At 35.5% G+C, this 12,893-nt stretch overlaps 1 protein-coding gene across 1 annotated transcript in view; it reads left to right on the top strand.

Annotated features, from left to right (window-relative positions):
- Positions 1–5,419, top strand: part of RAB11FIP2 (RAB11 family interacting protein 2) — a 35,650-nt gene extending 30,231 nt beyond the window's left edge. Inside the window, exon 5 of the mRNA XM_080597091.1 lies at positions 772–5,419. Within this exon, the coding sequence (XP_080453217.1) occupies positions 772–999 (228 nt within the window). The 3' untranslated portion in view covers positions 1,000–5,419. The remainder of the gene's footprint in view (positions 1–771) is intronic.
- The last annotated feature ends 7,474 nt before the right edge of the window (positions 5,420–12,893 follow it).

The following is a 12,893-nucleotide window of genomic DNA, read 5'->3' as shown; positions in this document are numbered from 1 at the left end:
TTACAGGGACTAATTTGTCCATCTCTGCTAGTACCTGTATTTACTGAGTCAGCAGACGTCATTACTGAAACACCTCTGTTTCCTTTGCTGTTTAATTCTGTGCCCCTCCTGCTTTGAAGGAAGCAAGACAGATCTTTTAGCAGTACACATTTCTGCCTTAAGTGCTCTGGTGCAAATGAGATGCAGCCTTTTAACTTCACCTGAGATTTAGAATTGGAAGTTGTAATGTATGATTCAGAGGCCAAGGTCTGGCAAGCCACTGATGACTAAAAATAGAATATGAAAGACAGATGAGGGCTGATGTCATTTAAAGCTAAGTAAATGTTTTGCTATAATATTCTCAAAAGGCAAGAACTCAAGAACATTATGGTTGGGCTTGAATTCTCAGGGCTCTTTTTCTTTTTCTATTATTATTAATGTTACCATGTAGTTGGTTTCCAAAATGGACCTGCTAACCTTTCTTGGCGTTACTGCTCAGATGTTCACAAGCCATGGATACGTCTTTCTGAGAACAACATTTTTTGCTGACATGATAGTGGGGGGAAACATTTCAAACTGAGCAACATGTCTCCAGCTGTTTGCTCCAGTGCGGTTATTGGAGGGAAAAGCTCTAGAGCAAATGGAGGTATATTGTAGAAGAAAAGTGGCTTCTGTTAGGACATGTATGTGGGAAATATATGAAAACGCAACAATTTGTTCAGATCAATGAGCTGTTTAATAAAATCTGTTTTTGTTTGTTTTTATTTTGTTTTGTTTTTAACTTTTCTGTAGGATGTAAATCCTTTTGATGCCACTGCAGGATACCGTAACCTTACCTATGAAGAGGTTTTGCAGGAGCTGGTAAAACATAAAGAGCAACTTAAGAAGAAGGACACCCATATTCGTGAACTGGAGGATTACATTGATAATCTTCTTGTACGAGTAATGGAAGAAACACCTAGCATTCTCAGAGTGCCATATGAACCTTCTCGAAAAGCTGGCAAATTTTCCAAAAGCTAAGATCGTGACCCTTGATGGTACTTTCTGCTGAATACGTTAGTGGAAGGAAATAACACTTCAACATTTTGACTTCTTTTCATTCCTTTTGTCCTAAGAAATTCCAGAAACTGGGAGACAGAACTATGGCATGTTTTTGTTTGTTTTATTTTATTGTTTTTTTTTAATTCCAAACACTAGCAGGGTCTGCCAAAAGTAATGTTTTGTTGGATTAGCTACATACATTTTTTTTTCTTGAAATACCTTTAGCTACACCATACTTACAGTAGAGTAAATAATGCACATGAAATATGTCCATGCAGTTTTATATGATGGCTTAGTGTTCACTGTGTGGCAGTTTCAGCTGGAATAGCCTGTGCTGTTTTGAATGTTCTCTCGACCAATTATTGGTTTTATGCAAATATATCAATTCTGATATTACAGCATGCCATCAAAACCACTGTTTTCAAGCCAGTGTAGTATGCTTTACTAAATCGAAATGTGACTTGTTGCAATGGAATGCAGTTCGTTCTACACATGCTAGAAGAAAACAGTGATGCACAATCTTTGCAGAGTAAATGCTGTACTGTATACAGTGTGCTTTTTGTATGACAATGTAAAAAATATCATGCCATTTCACTAATGGCACATGCTGGAATCAGTTATTTTACACTTAAATGCTGAATTTTGTGTATAATGATTGAACTTTGGTAGTGAGCTCATGACAGGATTATTTTGAGGATCTTTTTGTATGAAGTTATTGCATGCCTTTTTATATGTTAAAGTACTTTGAGCAGTGTTAATAGAGTCAGAAATAGGATGGGAGAAAAGTATGGAATAAGATAAGAATACTTTGTTCAGTCAGTCTACTGCAGTAAAAATATAGGAGAAATGAACAGACTGACTTAAATAGACATGATAATTCTGCAAGTATATAACCAACTCAATTTAAGGTTGAGTTTTACATGATATATGTCTCTTCGGGTTTTTAAACTTAAGGCAACAAAGTATATGCCTTTAGAATTAGGCTGTGTTGCTGAAACACGTCTAGAGTACTAAGAAAGGGTTATCATTTGGAAAAAAAGAAGAAAAAAAAGATCTGTATTACTTGTAAGTACTTTTAAAAGTCAGTTTTCATTGAGGCAAATGAAAGAAGAATGTAATGAAAGTCTTCCTGATCATTTAATAATTGTTTGTAAGATGACATATGAAAAGGATATCTGTTATTCAATAAATTGGCAAAATATCGTGATGAACTTATAATGGGAAAATACTGTAGGAGAAGAATCCTCACAATATTAACATAAATAGATTTTAATTTTAATTTCCTTTATAAGCATCTCAGTCTCTTGCTGTGAAACAGGAACAAGGTATTAAAAAAATACAGGGAACATTTTAGATTTGGATTTGGAAGGAATGACTGTCTTTTCTTCCTCTTTCTACACCTGATCTGTTTTCTTGTATCATCAAGTAATAGCTGTTTTTTTTTTTTTTTAGATATAAAAGATCTATATTTTCATTTTTAAATCTGCAAAGATTGGTAATATCTAGATTAACTGTCATCTGGAAAAGCTGAAAAAGTTCTGCTCTCTTTCTTAATGCTTTTGACAATATTAGTTTTCTATGACAGCACAGAATTATTCTTCTTAGACAAAAAATTCTGTGGTACAATTGTTCCCAGATTTCATTTTCTTCCCTTTTTTTTTTCCTTTTTTTTCCTTTTTTTTTTTCCTTTTTTTTTTCCTTTTTTTTTCGTCTTTGTTCTTTTCATTTTCTTCCATTTTTAGGAACTGCCTCCTATCCCCCAGTGCTAACATTAATGCAGTTTGAGTATTCTCAGCCCTACGTTGGGATCCACTAGGGTAGGTCATTTTGCTTGCATGGAGCCTCAGCAATTCCAGTCAAGCCCTACCAGTTGTAGTGCATTTAGACATTTGGGACAAAGAAAGAAGCCAACTTCAAGTAATTTCTCTTTTGACAACTGAAGGATTTATCAAGTTCTGTACCTCGTAAACCATATGAATGTTCTTTTGACCCACTCAAGGTCTAAATGACTATAGATTTGTTGTAATATATTCGAAGTGCCAAAGGTTATGTACTAAGTTATGGTACGTTTACTGTTGGAAGTTAGATTTTGCACTCAATTAGATTTTAATTTCCTAATTACACCAAGATGTATTTCAGTTACTCAGTATTTCCATAAAAGTTCTTGAACATTTTTGAATGTTTGGCTGAGGCAAGTGGTTCTCTCATATTGTAAATGGGGAATTGTTGTGCAGTTGTTCTGAATTCAAGACATATTAAAACTAACTGGTACGCTATGAGACGATCTGTACTATCCGTGATGATTAAACCATACACATTGATGGGGTTTAACAAGTAAACTAACCAGAGAATATGCTCCAATGACTTTTCACTTGCAAGCCAACTTATAATTATTAAAATGAAACTCTACTATATTTAGCACCTCTGAAATCACTTCTTTTAGAATGTAAATGTAGAATATCAAACTGCATAATTGACTAAAAGCACATCATTTGACATATTTGCATACCAGGAATGATAAGCAGATTAAAGGTAGCGAAAAGATCAATTTTTGTGCATTAGTGAAGAAATCTAGTGAGGCTTTGAATGTGCTATCAGGCCTTTATCTGATCTATAAAGTGAATAAAAGCACCTTTTGTTAGTCAAGAAAGAGAGGAGAACGACAAATGCAATTTAGGAAAAGGTAAAGATACCAAAAGAGGCAGAATGGGACATTTACAACTCTGAAAATATTTTATGGAGTTTTTATGACTAAAGATATAAGCTACTTTGGAGCAATTCCGGAAGGATTGCACACATGTAATTTTCTGTTTAGAAAGCAAATTTTAATATTTTTCTATGTTTTGAGATTATTTTTGAAAAGCGTCTTCACCCCACCTGTGTTTGATGAACAATGCAGCTTTCAAATGAAAATACTTCATACTGAGTAATGTATATGTTGAAGAAAAAAAAAATTGTTTCTCTTGTATGATAAAACTGTAAATTTTCTTGCTGATCATTTAATAATTCGCCACTTACAATTAGTTTTTCTTGCCCTTTACACTTGTAGGGATGAAAATTTTGGATATCTCTACATTATTTCGATCTCTTCTGCCAAAAATTAGCATAAAAGTTCATCCATGCACACAATGTACTTGGAAATTCTCCTTCAAAACAGCTCTGCTCATAGCGATGTACTTTACTTAAAGAACAAATACAAAGGCCATATTTTAATTTTGCAAGTAACAAAACTTTCTGCTCTTCAAGAAGGATGTTTAGTATTTATGTATGTTACCTCTTGCTGCTGTATTTTATGTTTAGCTTGGTTTTCCACCTACTAATGAATGTAGCATTCTCCTTAGATTATACATAACTACATTTATTGCTGTTGGCTGTGTATCAAGAACTATTTGTAATTTTCCAGCTGTGAAAATGTTGCCTTGCATTTAGAAAGGTTTCATGATGTGGGGACCTAATGAAACTCATGCTCCTTAGGTACTAGTGTGCAGTTCTTTCTGTACAGGATGCCCTTTCTTAGAAGCATCTTAAAACAAACAGAACTGTTGTCTTAATATGTTTACTGCTGCACTGGAGGTTTATTTACACTTCCAGCTTTAAAGAAAAATTATTGTATCAATTATGTAAAGTAAGCTCCTGCTTTTTTGCTGTTTACGTATCCATTACTGTTGTAGATACAATAGAGGCGTTAGCTGTATGATTTTCAAATGGCGATATTTAAAGCATGTTGACTAACTTCCTCTCTTTGAAGTCTGTGGTGAAGGATTATAGTGCTGCTGTATTCATGATGCTAGATTTAAGGGTCTGTCAGCACTTTGAGAATGAAACCCTATTTTCAGGGATTTATAACTTCTAAATCTAGATACAGGCACTGGAAGTATTTGATATGCAATAGGTAGCACTTTAATCTGTTTATGAAGGATTTTAAGATTTGTTTCTGTTGAAAAAGTCATGGTCTTCTAAAGCATAGTGGGCATTTGCTTTATCTTTCACAATTTATACATCGAAGAAGCCACTGTATATTACAAGTGATAGAGCCATTCCTATTCATCTTAGAAGCTTCCAGATGTCTTGTATTATTACAATGTGCTATAAAAAGCTGAAGATCCAGGTTATACAGGAAGTTGATAAAAGATATGAGCATTACTTATAACTTGAAGGTTGATCTTTGTCTTGTGCAATCAATGGTACTTTGTCTAAATTTAATAATGGTACAGAATCACAACTATATGCACATGTGAGAACTATAAACTTAGAATGCATGAAAAACTTTATTTTTGTTTCATTATTGCAACTTCCGCTCCTTTAATTTGATTTAAATGTTATCTTAATATTTTAATTTCTGTCCATTAAAAAAAAAAATAATGCATGTCTAACACTAATAAAGCACCATGATGCACTACCACGGTATTCCTTGAATTGTGATATTAATCTGTGTTATGCAAAGCATGTAACTTCTAAGCCCTACTTAAATACGTGTTTGTTAGGACCAAGATTTTAAACTCACAAGTCACAGGGAGGGCTAGTTCCTTAAGGACAGTTCTTACATGCAAGGTAAATGCAGGGTAGCTGTTGTAGGAGATCCCTTCAGTAGTGTCCAAATCTTCCAACTGGGGGGTTGGGAAAGGGGCACGTTGTTAATGTGCTAAAATGTATGTCTTTTTTATATGACAGCTGCAGTTCTTTCAAATGCACCGTTCCTCTGATTCTCTGGTTGTGTGAGCATTGCTAGGTCTTTGGCCCTGCAGTTCAGAGTTGCATTTAGCATGAGGACAAACTGCAGATTTTGTTATTCTGCTTGACTGAGTAGAACCCAGCCAGACTGGCAGAAAATTGACATCTCCTTGCCCCACAGATACTTTTTCAGTGCTCCTGAGAGCATTTCAACACGCTGTTCTCAGCAAAAGATGCTTCTGTATGTCTTCTTTTCTTCTTCCTAGAGGCAGCAAGACAGCAAAGTCTGTCCCTGCACATTTGTAGTTCCTTGGCTTCTGAGGAGATAAAAAGGGTAGTCCTGGCTCAGAGGAGAAGAATTTTATGAGTAGTTCACTCAGTCACATGAAGAGGCTTGAAATTCATTTGGATGTGCTTCCTTTCCTTGCAGTTAACTAGCTGCACGACCAGGTCCTACACTGAACCGCTTTGGGGACTTGATAGGAGGCTTCTAAAGGGGTTTTCTTTTTCAGTTATCCATGAAATGTCATGGTTGTAGGAAATCATGGCCAAATTTTGAGACGTATGTGTACTTACACATAGTTTGTTCTGCAGATCTGCATCACCTGTTTAACCCCATGTCTCACTGACTGCAGCTTTCCTAGTGGGTGAGCAGACTAGGAATGAGGGCAGAAGAGGAAGAGGGTGGGGGCTTTTTGAAAGCACCGTGCTGCATATTAAAAACCAGTTTCATCTGTAATTCACAGATGGTAACTTCATTCTCAGCTCCTATGCCCATTTGAAAATAGAGCCCGTGTAATTTCCTTGCCTCAGAGGCATGATGTTTGTTAGTCAATACCAACTGTAATTCTGTTGAGAAGATAAAAGCCCAGCTTCCTTAGGAAGCTTTCAGTTTCCCCAGCATGGAGTTGGTCTTTGAGTTTTCACTATTTAATATTTCAACTCCCTGATACAGGTTTTTCAAGGACACTTTAAAAATAGTTTAGCAGTTAAAAATCTATCAAAATACTTAGATGTAAACTAGAAGGACTATTATGGACAATTTGTCTCTCTTCAGTTACATATATCCTAAAGTTATTTGGAGTCAGTTCTTTATGGAACCATACAGGGTAAAAATCAGGATTTCATTTTCATATTTAAGTTGTTTAATCTGTTGTTAAGGGGGTGTTGTGCAAACTCCGGCTGCAGCTCACTTGTGAAATGTTGTCCTTTTGTATAACACCAAGCGTGTTAGTAAAGTTACAAGGCATGATGAAAATCAAATCTCTCATTCCACATTAATAAATGAAATGTTTGATTATTTTGTACTAGTGCCATTTTATGAGAGAGAGGAGTGAGACTAGCTGTTAAAGGAAGCTGTTACTCTCTTGTCTGTTCTACATAGTGAATAATGTGATGGAAGGCTACCACACGTAGTACATTGAAAACCGTATGGCATTTTAAGACATTGTACAATGCTTATATAAGTATAAATAAGTATAAATAAATGTCTGATGAAATTTGGGGCCTGCAGCGCATGGCTGGCCAGAATGCCTCTACTGGTGCTTGAAGTGGGTGACTGGCTCAAGGCGTCGTGGAGTTTGACAAGTACAACGCCAAAATGTGTCATAGCGCCTCTTTAAATGATTAATTTGGGGCCTTCTTAGGTGATGAATGTCCCCTTCTCTGACAACTTGCTGCTTACATTAGGGATTCCTTGAAAACTGACTCCCTGGGACATCTTTACAGAAAACACCAAGAGTCTCCATTTAAATTTAATGAATTGATTTTGCAATTTGCCAAGGACTTGTACAATGCGTTAAGAAAATCTGCCTCTTCGAGGCTAGAGCTTTGTCCAAATAACAGCAGCTTAATGGCGTCCTTTAAAAACAGCTGCTGACTCTCAAGCTGTAAGTATTTCTATTTCCTAGTAATAAGTTTTTCTCATTAAAGTAGCTTATTTCATTAACTTACAATTCATAGCTTAAACATGCTTATATTTTGCTAATTGTAGATTACTTAGTACTTATTTTTAAGGAACACAGTCACAAGATGCAAAATGTCACTTTAACAACAACAACAAAAAAAGACTTGCCTTGTGCATAGAATTTCATTTCAATAAACATTCTTCAATGCACTATTTTTAAGGAATTTTTACATGCTCTTCTAAACTAAATCATTACAATTGTATAACAAAAAGCAATTCAAAGTGTTTATGCAGTTTATAGTTTTGATTCCTTTATAGATATCAGCTCCCATATTTTAGGATTCGAAAGCTACCACAGTTAGATATTTAATTTGTAAAGTAACATTGTGAGATCACAAATTATTACTTTCCAAAATTTACGTAGCCAAAGTATCTGATATACTCTTTTGTGTACTGTAGAAGTTAATAATGAGCTCTGGGAGAACTGAGATTTTCCTAAATTAAATAAATAAATAAATTGTACAAACCTTTGGGTTAAACTGCAGTGCAACTACTTTTGGGCATATAGCCCAAAGCACTCCTTTATCAAAGAGGCTAGCATCAAATTTGCTTTCCTTTGTTTATAAAATGGAAGACAAGAGAATAGGAGTCGCATTACAACAGGTGCTAGGTATTGCTATTATGGAAAAAAATATATTAACACAATGAGAGATGTGGTCTTGACTTTTGTGTGAGCATGAAGTATGTGAATGCCATGCTTATGTATTTCCAGAATAAGACATTCCTTATATTTTCCTATTTAAAGACTTGTATAAATAATCTGGCCTTTAACAATGTGAAATAGTTATTGTTGGCTACAATACATGTATTAATGCATGTATTAATCAAGTTCACTTGATTAATGTTACTGCAGTTTGAGACCTTCTTGTAATTGGCCTCATCATAATCCACACACAGAATACAGAGAAGTAGCATGAATTTTAAGTTGAGAGACTAAATGAAAGGAGCAGCCAACAGCAGTGGGGAGAAATAAAATAATCCTAATTAAAAGCAAAAGAATGATGTGATCTGAATTAAGATTCAGTTGGTGGATACTGAAAACTGTTTTTTCTGGCAAGCAATTATAAGTGTCCAGTATAATAGCTTGGGAGAAAAAAAAAATAATTAAAAAAAAAACAAACCCTCTTCCTTCATGTTTGATGGTATAATTTTTTCTAGCTCTTTATAAACCAAATATTATGTTAAAGACTTATGCTTAACCTTTGTTTCATTGGGCATAATTTCAGAGAGTTGAAGCATCCTTTATTTGCTAGAGTTGCACATGATTATATTTACTAATGGGGACTTAGTTATCCTATCTGTTTCACAATTTTCTGTAGTAGTTTTAAGTTCTGAACGTTTCACCACATTCTATTTAGAGCATTATTTAAAACTTGTTCCAGTTCTCTTCATTCTTATGCGTGCTGATGTGCTAAACCGCTCCAGAAAGGAGCTCAGCTCTCGCCATATTTGGAGGCCGTTCCTCTTCTTCGCTCTTTGGCTGGGTTGTATGGGGACCTCTATGTAAAGTAACAATCAAAATATGTGACAGGAGCTGCCTGCCAAAACTGGGATCAAAGCAAATTTATAAAGGGCTCATTTGAAAATTATCTTGAGCCTTGGAAGGATGACTGAAAACCACGGTCTAAATAGAACAAAAGATAGTGAATAGCCAAGGTGGGAACAAATTTCTTGAATACAGGTGAAGATTTGCAACTACCTTGTCTTAAGTGAAGGGAAGCAAATAAGCAGATGGGTTTCCAAATGCATATCCATCAGGATGGGATAGGCAGGTCCTGTTTAGGCTTAGTACACACAAATAGTTTAATGCTCTTTAGCTAAGACACTTCAACATATAAAGTAGCTCTTGATAATGTCACGTGGGACATTAACTTGTCTGAAAATTCACCAGGTTGGGAGATGAAAAGGTTAAAAATATGTGAACATTCAGCTTAAATTCAGTAGTATTAACCTGTTCATCTGAATAAAGAGACCATCTTTTTCCTTTCCATGTATCCATCTGAGAAGCATGCAGTGTTACAAACTACAACTGATGTAACTGAGTATCTGGCTGTACTTTGCAGTCGAATATATGTGTTAATAAAAAAGCTAGCTTTGGAGAAAAGACTTCTGTGAAAAACCTAACCCAAGCCCCTCTCACAAATACAGTATCTTTCAAAGTCCCAGGATTATAAGGTGCTCAGAAACAAAGACGTAGGAAAAAAACCTTTCAACAATGGTGGATTATAGCAACTGGGAGTTATGCATTTAGGTAAAAAAGTGAAATGCTAATTTTAGGAGAGGAAGTAAGACAGTTTTTAGATAGCCACTGTATTAAAGAAGATTGATGATATGCTAATATATAAGGTAGCCTTAGACAGGAACAGCATCTCACTCAGAATATAGAACGTGAGGAATGAGCTTCCTGAGTTTTCCCGTGGTAGGCATGAGATGCAATAAACGACTGTTTACAGGAGGCAATAACTGGCTAGCAACACTGAGCATTACACTTCAAGAGTGTGCTAGATGCTGTGAACACAAATAGTAACAGATTTCTGAGATTTTTCTATTACCTGGAAAAAGTACACAAATCTTCTCCCAAAATACATTACTTGAATCGCAAGTCCCTGTTTTTATTTATATATCTCTCTGTTTAACCAAAGGACAATTAGCAGATACATAAATATCAAATCTCTCATTGCTTTATTCAGAAGCTTCAGAAGACAAATTGTGGATTTTAATCTGACAAAAATCCAATGGAGTCATTGCTCTGTTCAAAGACCGACACAGGAACAGGGTGTGAGGAGGAGACACGTTAGGATAGTAGAGCTCTTTCTACAACCAAAATGTTTTTAGTGAAATGGTAATCATTGGTCAGGAGCACCTGTTGTGATATGTGGTCTTGATGTCCTGGGAAACACCCTTCCCTGATTTCATCCCTGTACAGGTTAGCTATCAGTCTGGTTTGGGAAGAGTTGTTAGCACATCAGCGGCCAGCTGAAACACTCAGTGCAACCCCAAATGCAAAGTGATACTTTTAACGTATTTTAGAAGTCTATGCACTTTAAGAGACTTAGGCATAAGAGCATCGCCTTTTTCTCAGGGTAGATCTAGGAGTGGTGCTTGGACAGCTGAGTCAATCTGAAAAGCTTTGAGCAAGCTTTTTGGAGACCTTACAGTCTGTACAATGGCTGATCTCAGCATGACATTTGGATTATTGTTATCCTTTTTCTATGGTACATTTTGAAACCACAGTATATTATATTAACTTGTGTCTCTCAACTGCTGGATATTAATTATTTAGACCATTGGAAAACTGACACCCTCTGCTTCCCTCAGGTATAAAATCTGTTTATTTTAGTTGTGGCCCTGGAGTTTTCACTGTCTATTGCTGCCCGTGAGGAAAGATGGCAGCATACCTGCCAACAACCATGACCAAACCACAACCATACCGCTTGTGAAGTGGGTTTTTGTTTTGTCTATAGGCCCTTACTAAGTAGAAAGTTGTGGAATTCTCAATAAACCTTTCTTTTTTTTCCTTCAAACTTTGACATTAATGTCAGACTTTGGGATTATGCCAGGTCAATATGAGCTCAGAAGGCCACTAAATTCCAATATTAACAGTTATTCCCACTTTGCATTGGTTTTAATGACTATCTTGGATCCAGGGAAGCAGACTCTTACTACACCTGCTTTCAAAGTAGCGATTAGCTTTATTGAAACACAGGAAAATTTAGAGATGAATATAAATCCTGGTCCATAGGAAGTATTTTGGGTTGTCTAATGGTAAACTTACATAAAATAATAATAATAATCATAATCATAATAAATGTGTTTGTAACCCAGGATCTTTGAGAGATGGCAGCAGCATCAGTCTGTTTCTTTCTGAGACCTGTCCTTCCTCTGACACACAGGTAACCAGCTGAAGATGTTGATTTACACATCAATTTTGAATAAACCATTTCATCAGCTGTTGAAATGCTCTCACATGCTGGTGCACCCCTATTTTCAATTCGGCTTCAAATTGGTATAGAATGTGCACTTTGGAAAGCTGTAGAAATTAGTTGCAGAACAATAGTAAATAGCATACTGCCCAAGCACATTGCATTTCTTTACTAATACCATTGCTCATTGAACATATTTTCCAGATATACTTGTGTATATTTAAGTATGTATCTGAATAACTGTGCTTTTAAATTCAAGAGTCAAGTAGCTACTTTGTATGCCATGCTTATCTTAAATAGAGTTTGATTTAAAACATTTATCTTCCCCAGTATCATCTCCCATGTCAAAGCACATTTAAATCACGTTCCTAATATCCCTTGTGTTTAAAATGGTATCAGAGTACAAAAAAAAGTTTGATGAGTGCTCTGTTGTTTGCCCACTTTGTAGTTATTAGCTTACTCAGTCATTGTTTTGAATATATCACTGAAGTTGAGAAAGAGACATTTTAGCAAAGTAAACTTTTAAAAATTAAAACCAAGGTCAGACTGCAGGGCTAGTAATACTAGAAGACTGTAATTTAAGATGGGTCCAATTATGCAAAATCATGTGTTGAGTTACAGCCTCATTTTCTCCGTTAGGATCTGTGAGGTTGCATAGGTAGAAATATCAGAGGAATTTCATGAGGTTTTTTCTTTTTTTCTCCTTTAATCATGACAAAGGAAAATGCAGTGCTTGCAGAAGTGCTCATTTTTAGATCAGTAGCTCAAAAGGAAAACTCTTCTTCCACGAACATGTAGTAAGGGCATCACTTCGGTGAAGGCAGCAGACTTAGCACGAGACTTTGGAGGGATTTGGCACCTTGTGATATTATATTGATTTCACAGGTAGAACATTTAGGCAACACCTCTGAATCTAGAAATAAATTCCAGTTGACAGACAGGAAGTGACCATCTCAAGCGGACCAGATTTTACTGGTTTTATATTCTTAGTGTTTAAACCAAATGCCATCAAAGTTGCAAAAAATAAGTGTTTTTTTCCAAGAATTTAACTTTCCCTTATCCTTATTTTTTTCTTTATCTGTTACTTCAGGTAATTGGAAAGTACTAGAAAGCATGCAGTGGTGCCAAACAGTAGTTCCCAGAAAGGCCAGAGTGGTTGAGTTCCTGCCTTTATATGTTCTCAACTTCCATGTGAACAAGGCATACAGTTTCATAATTTTGATTGTTTATATTAAAGCATTCTTAATAAGAGAAACAAAGAGATTATGTTCAATAAAACCAGAAACAGTTCTGAATATGTTTAAGCAAGTTTC

Source organism: Anser brachyrhynchus (assembly GCF_964034855.1).
Source record: "Anser brachyrhynchus genome assembly, chromosome: 6".
NCBI classification, from domain to species: Eukaryota; Metazoa; Chordata; class Aves; order Anseriformes; family Anatidae; genus Anser; species Anser brachyrhynchus.
Note: the sequence above shows the minus strand (reverse complement) of the source record. Positions and strands in the feature narration are given on the sequence as shown.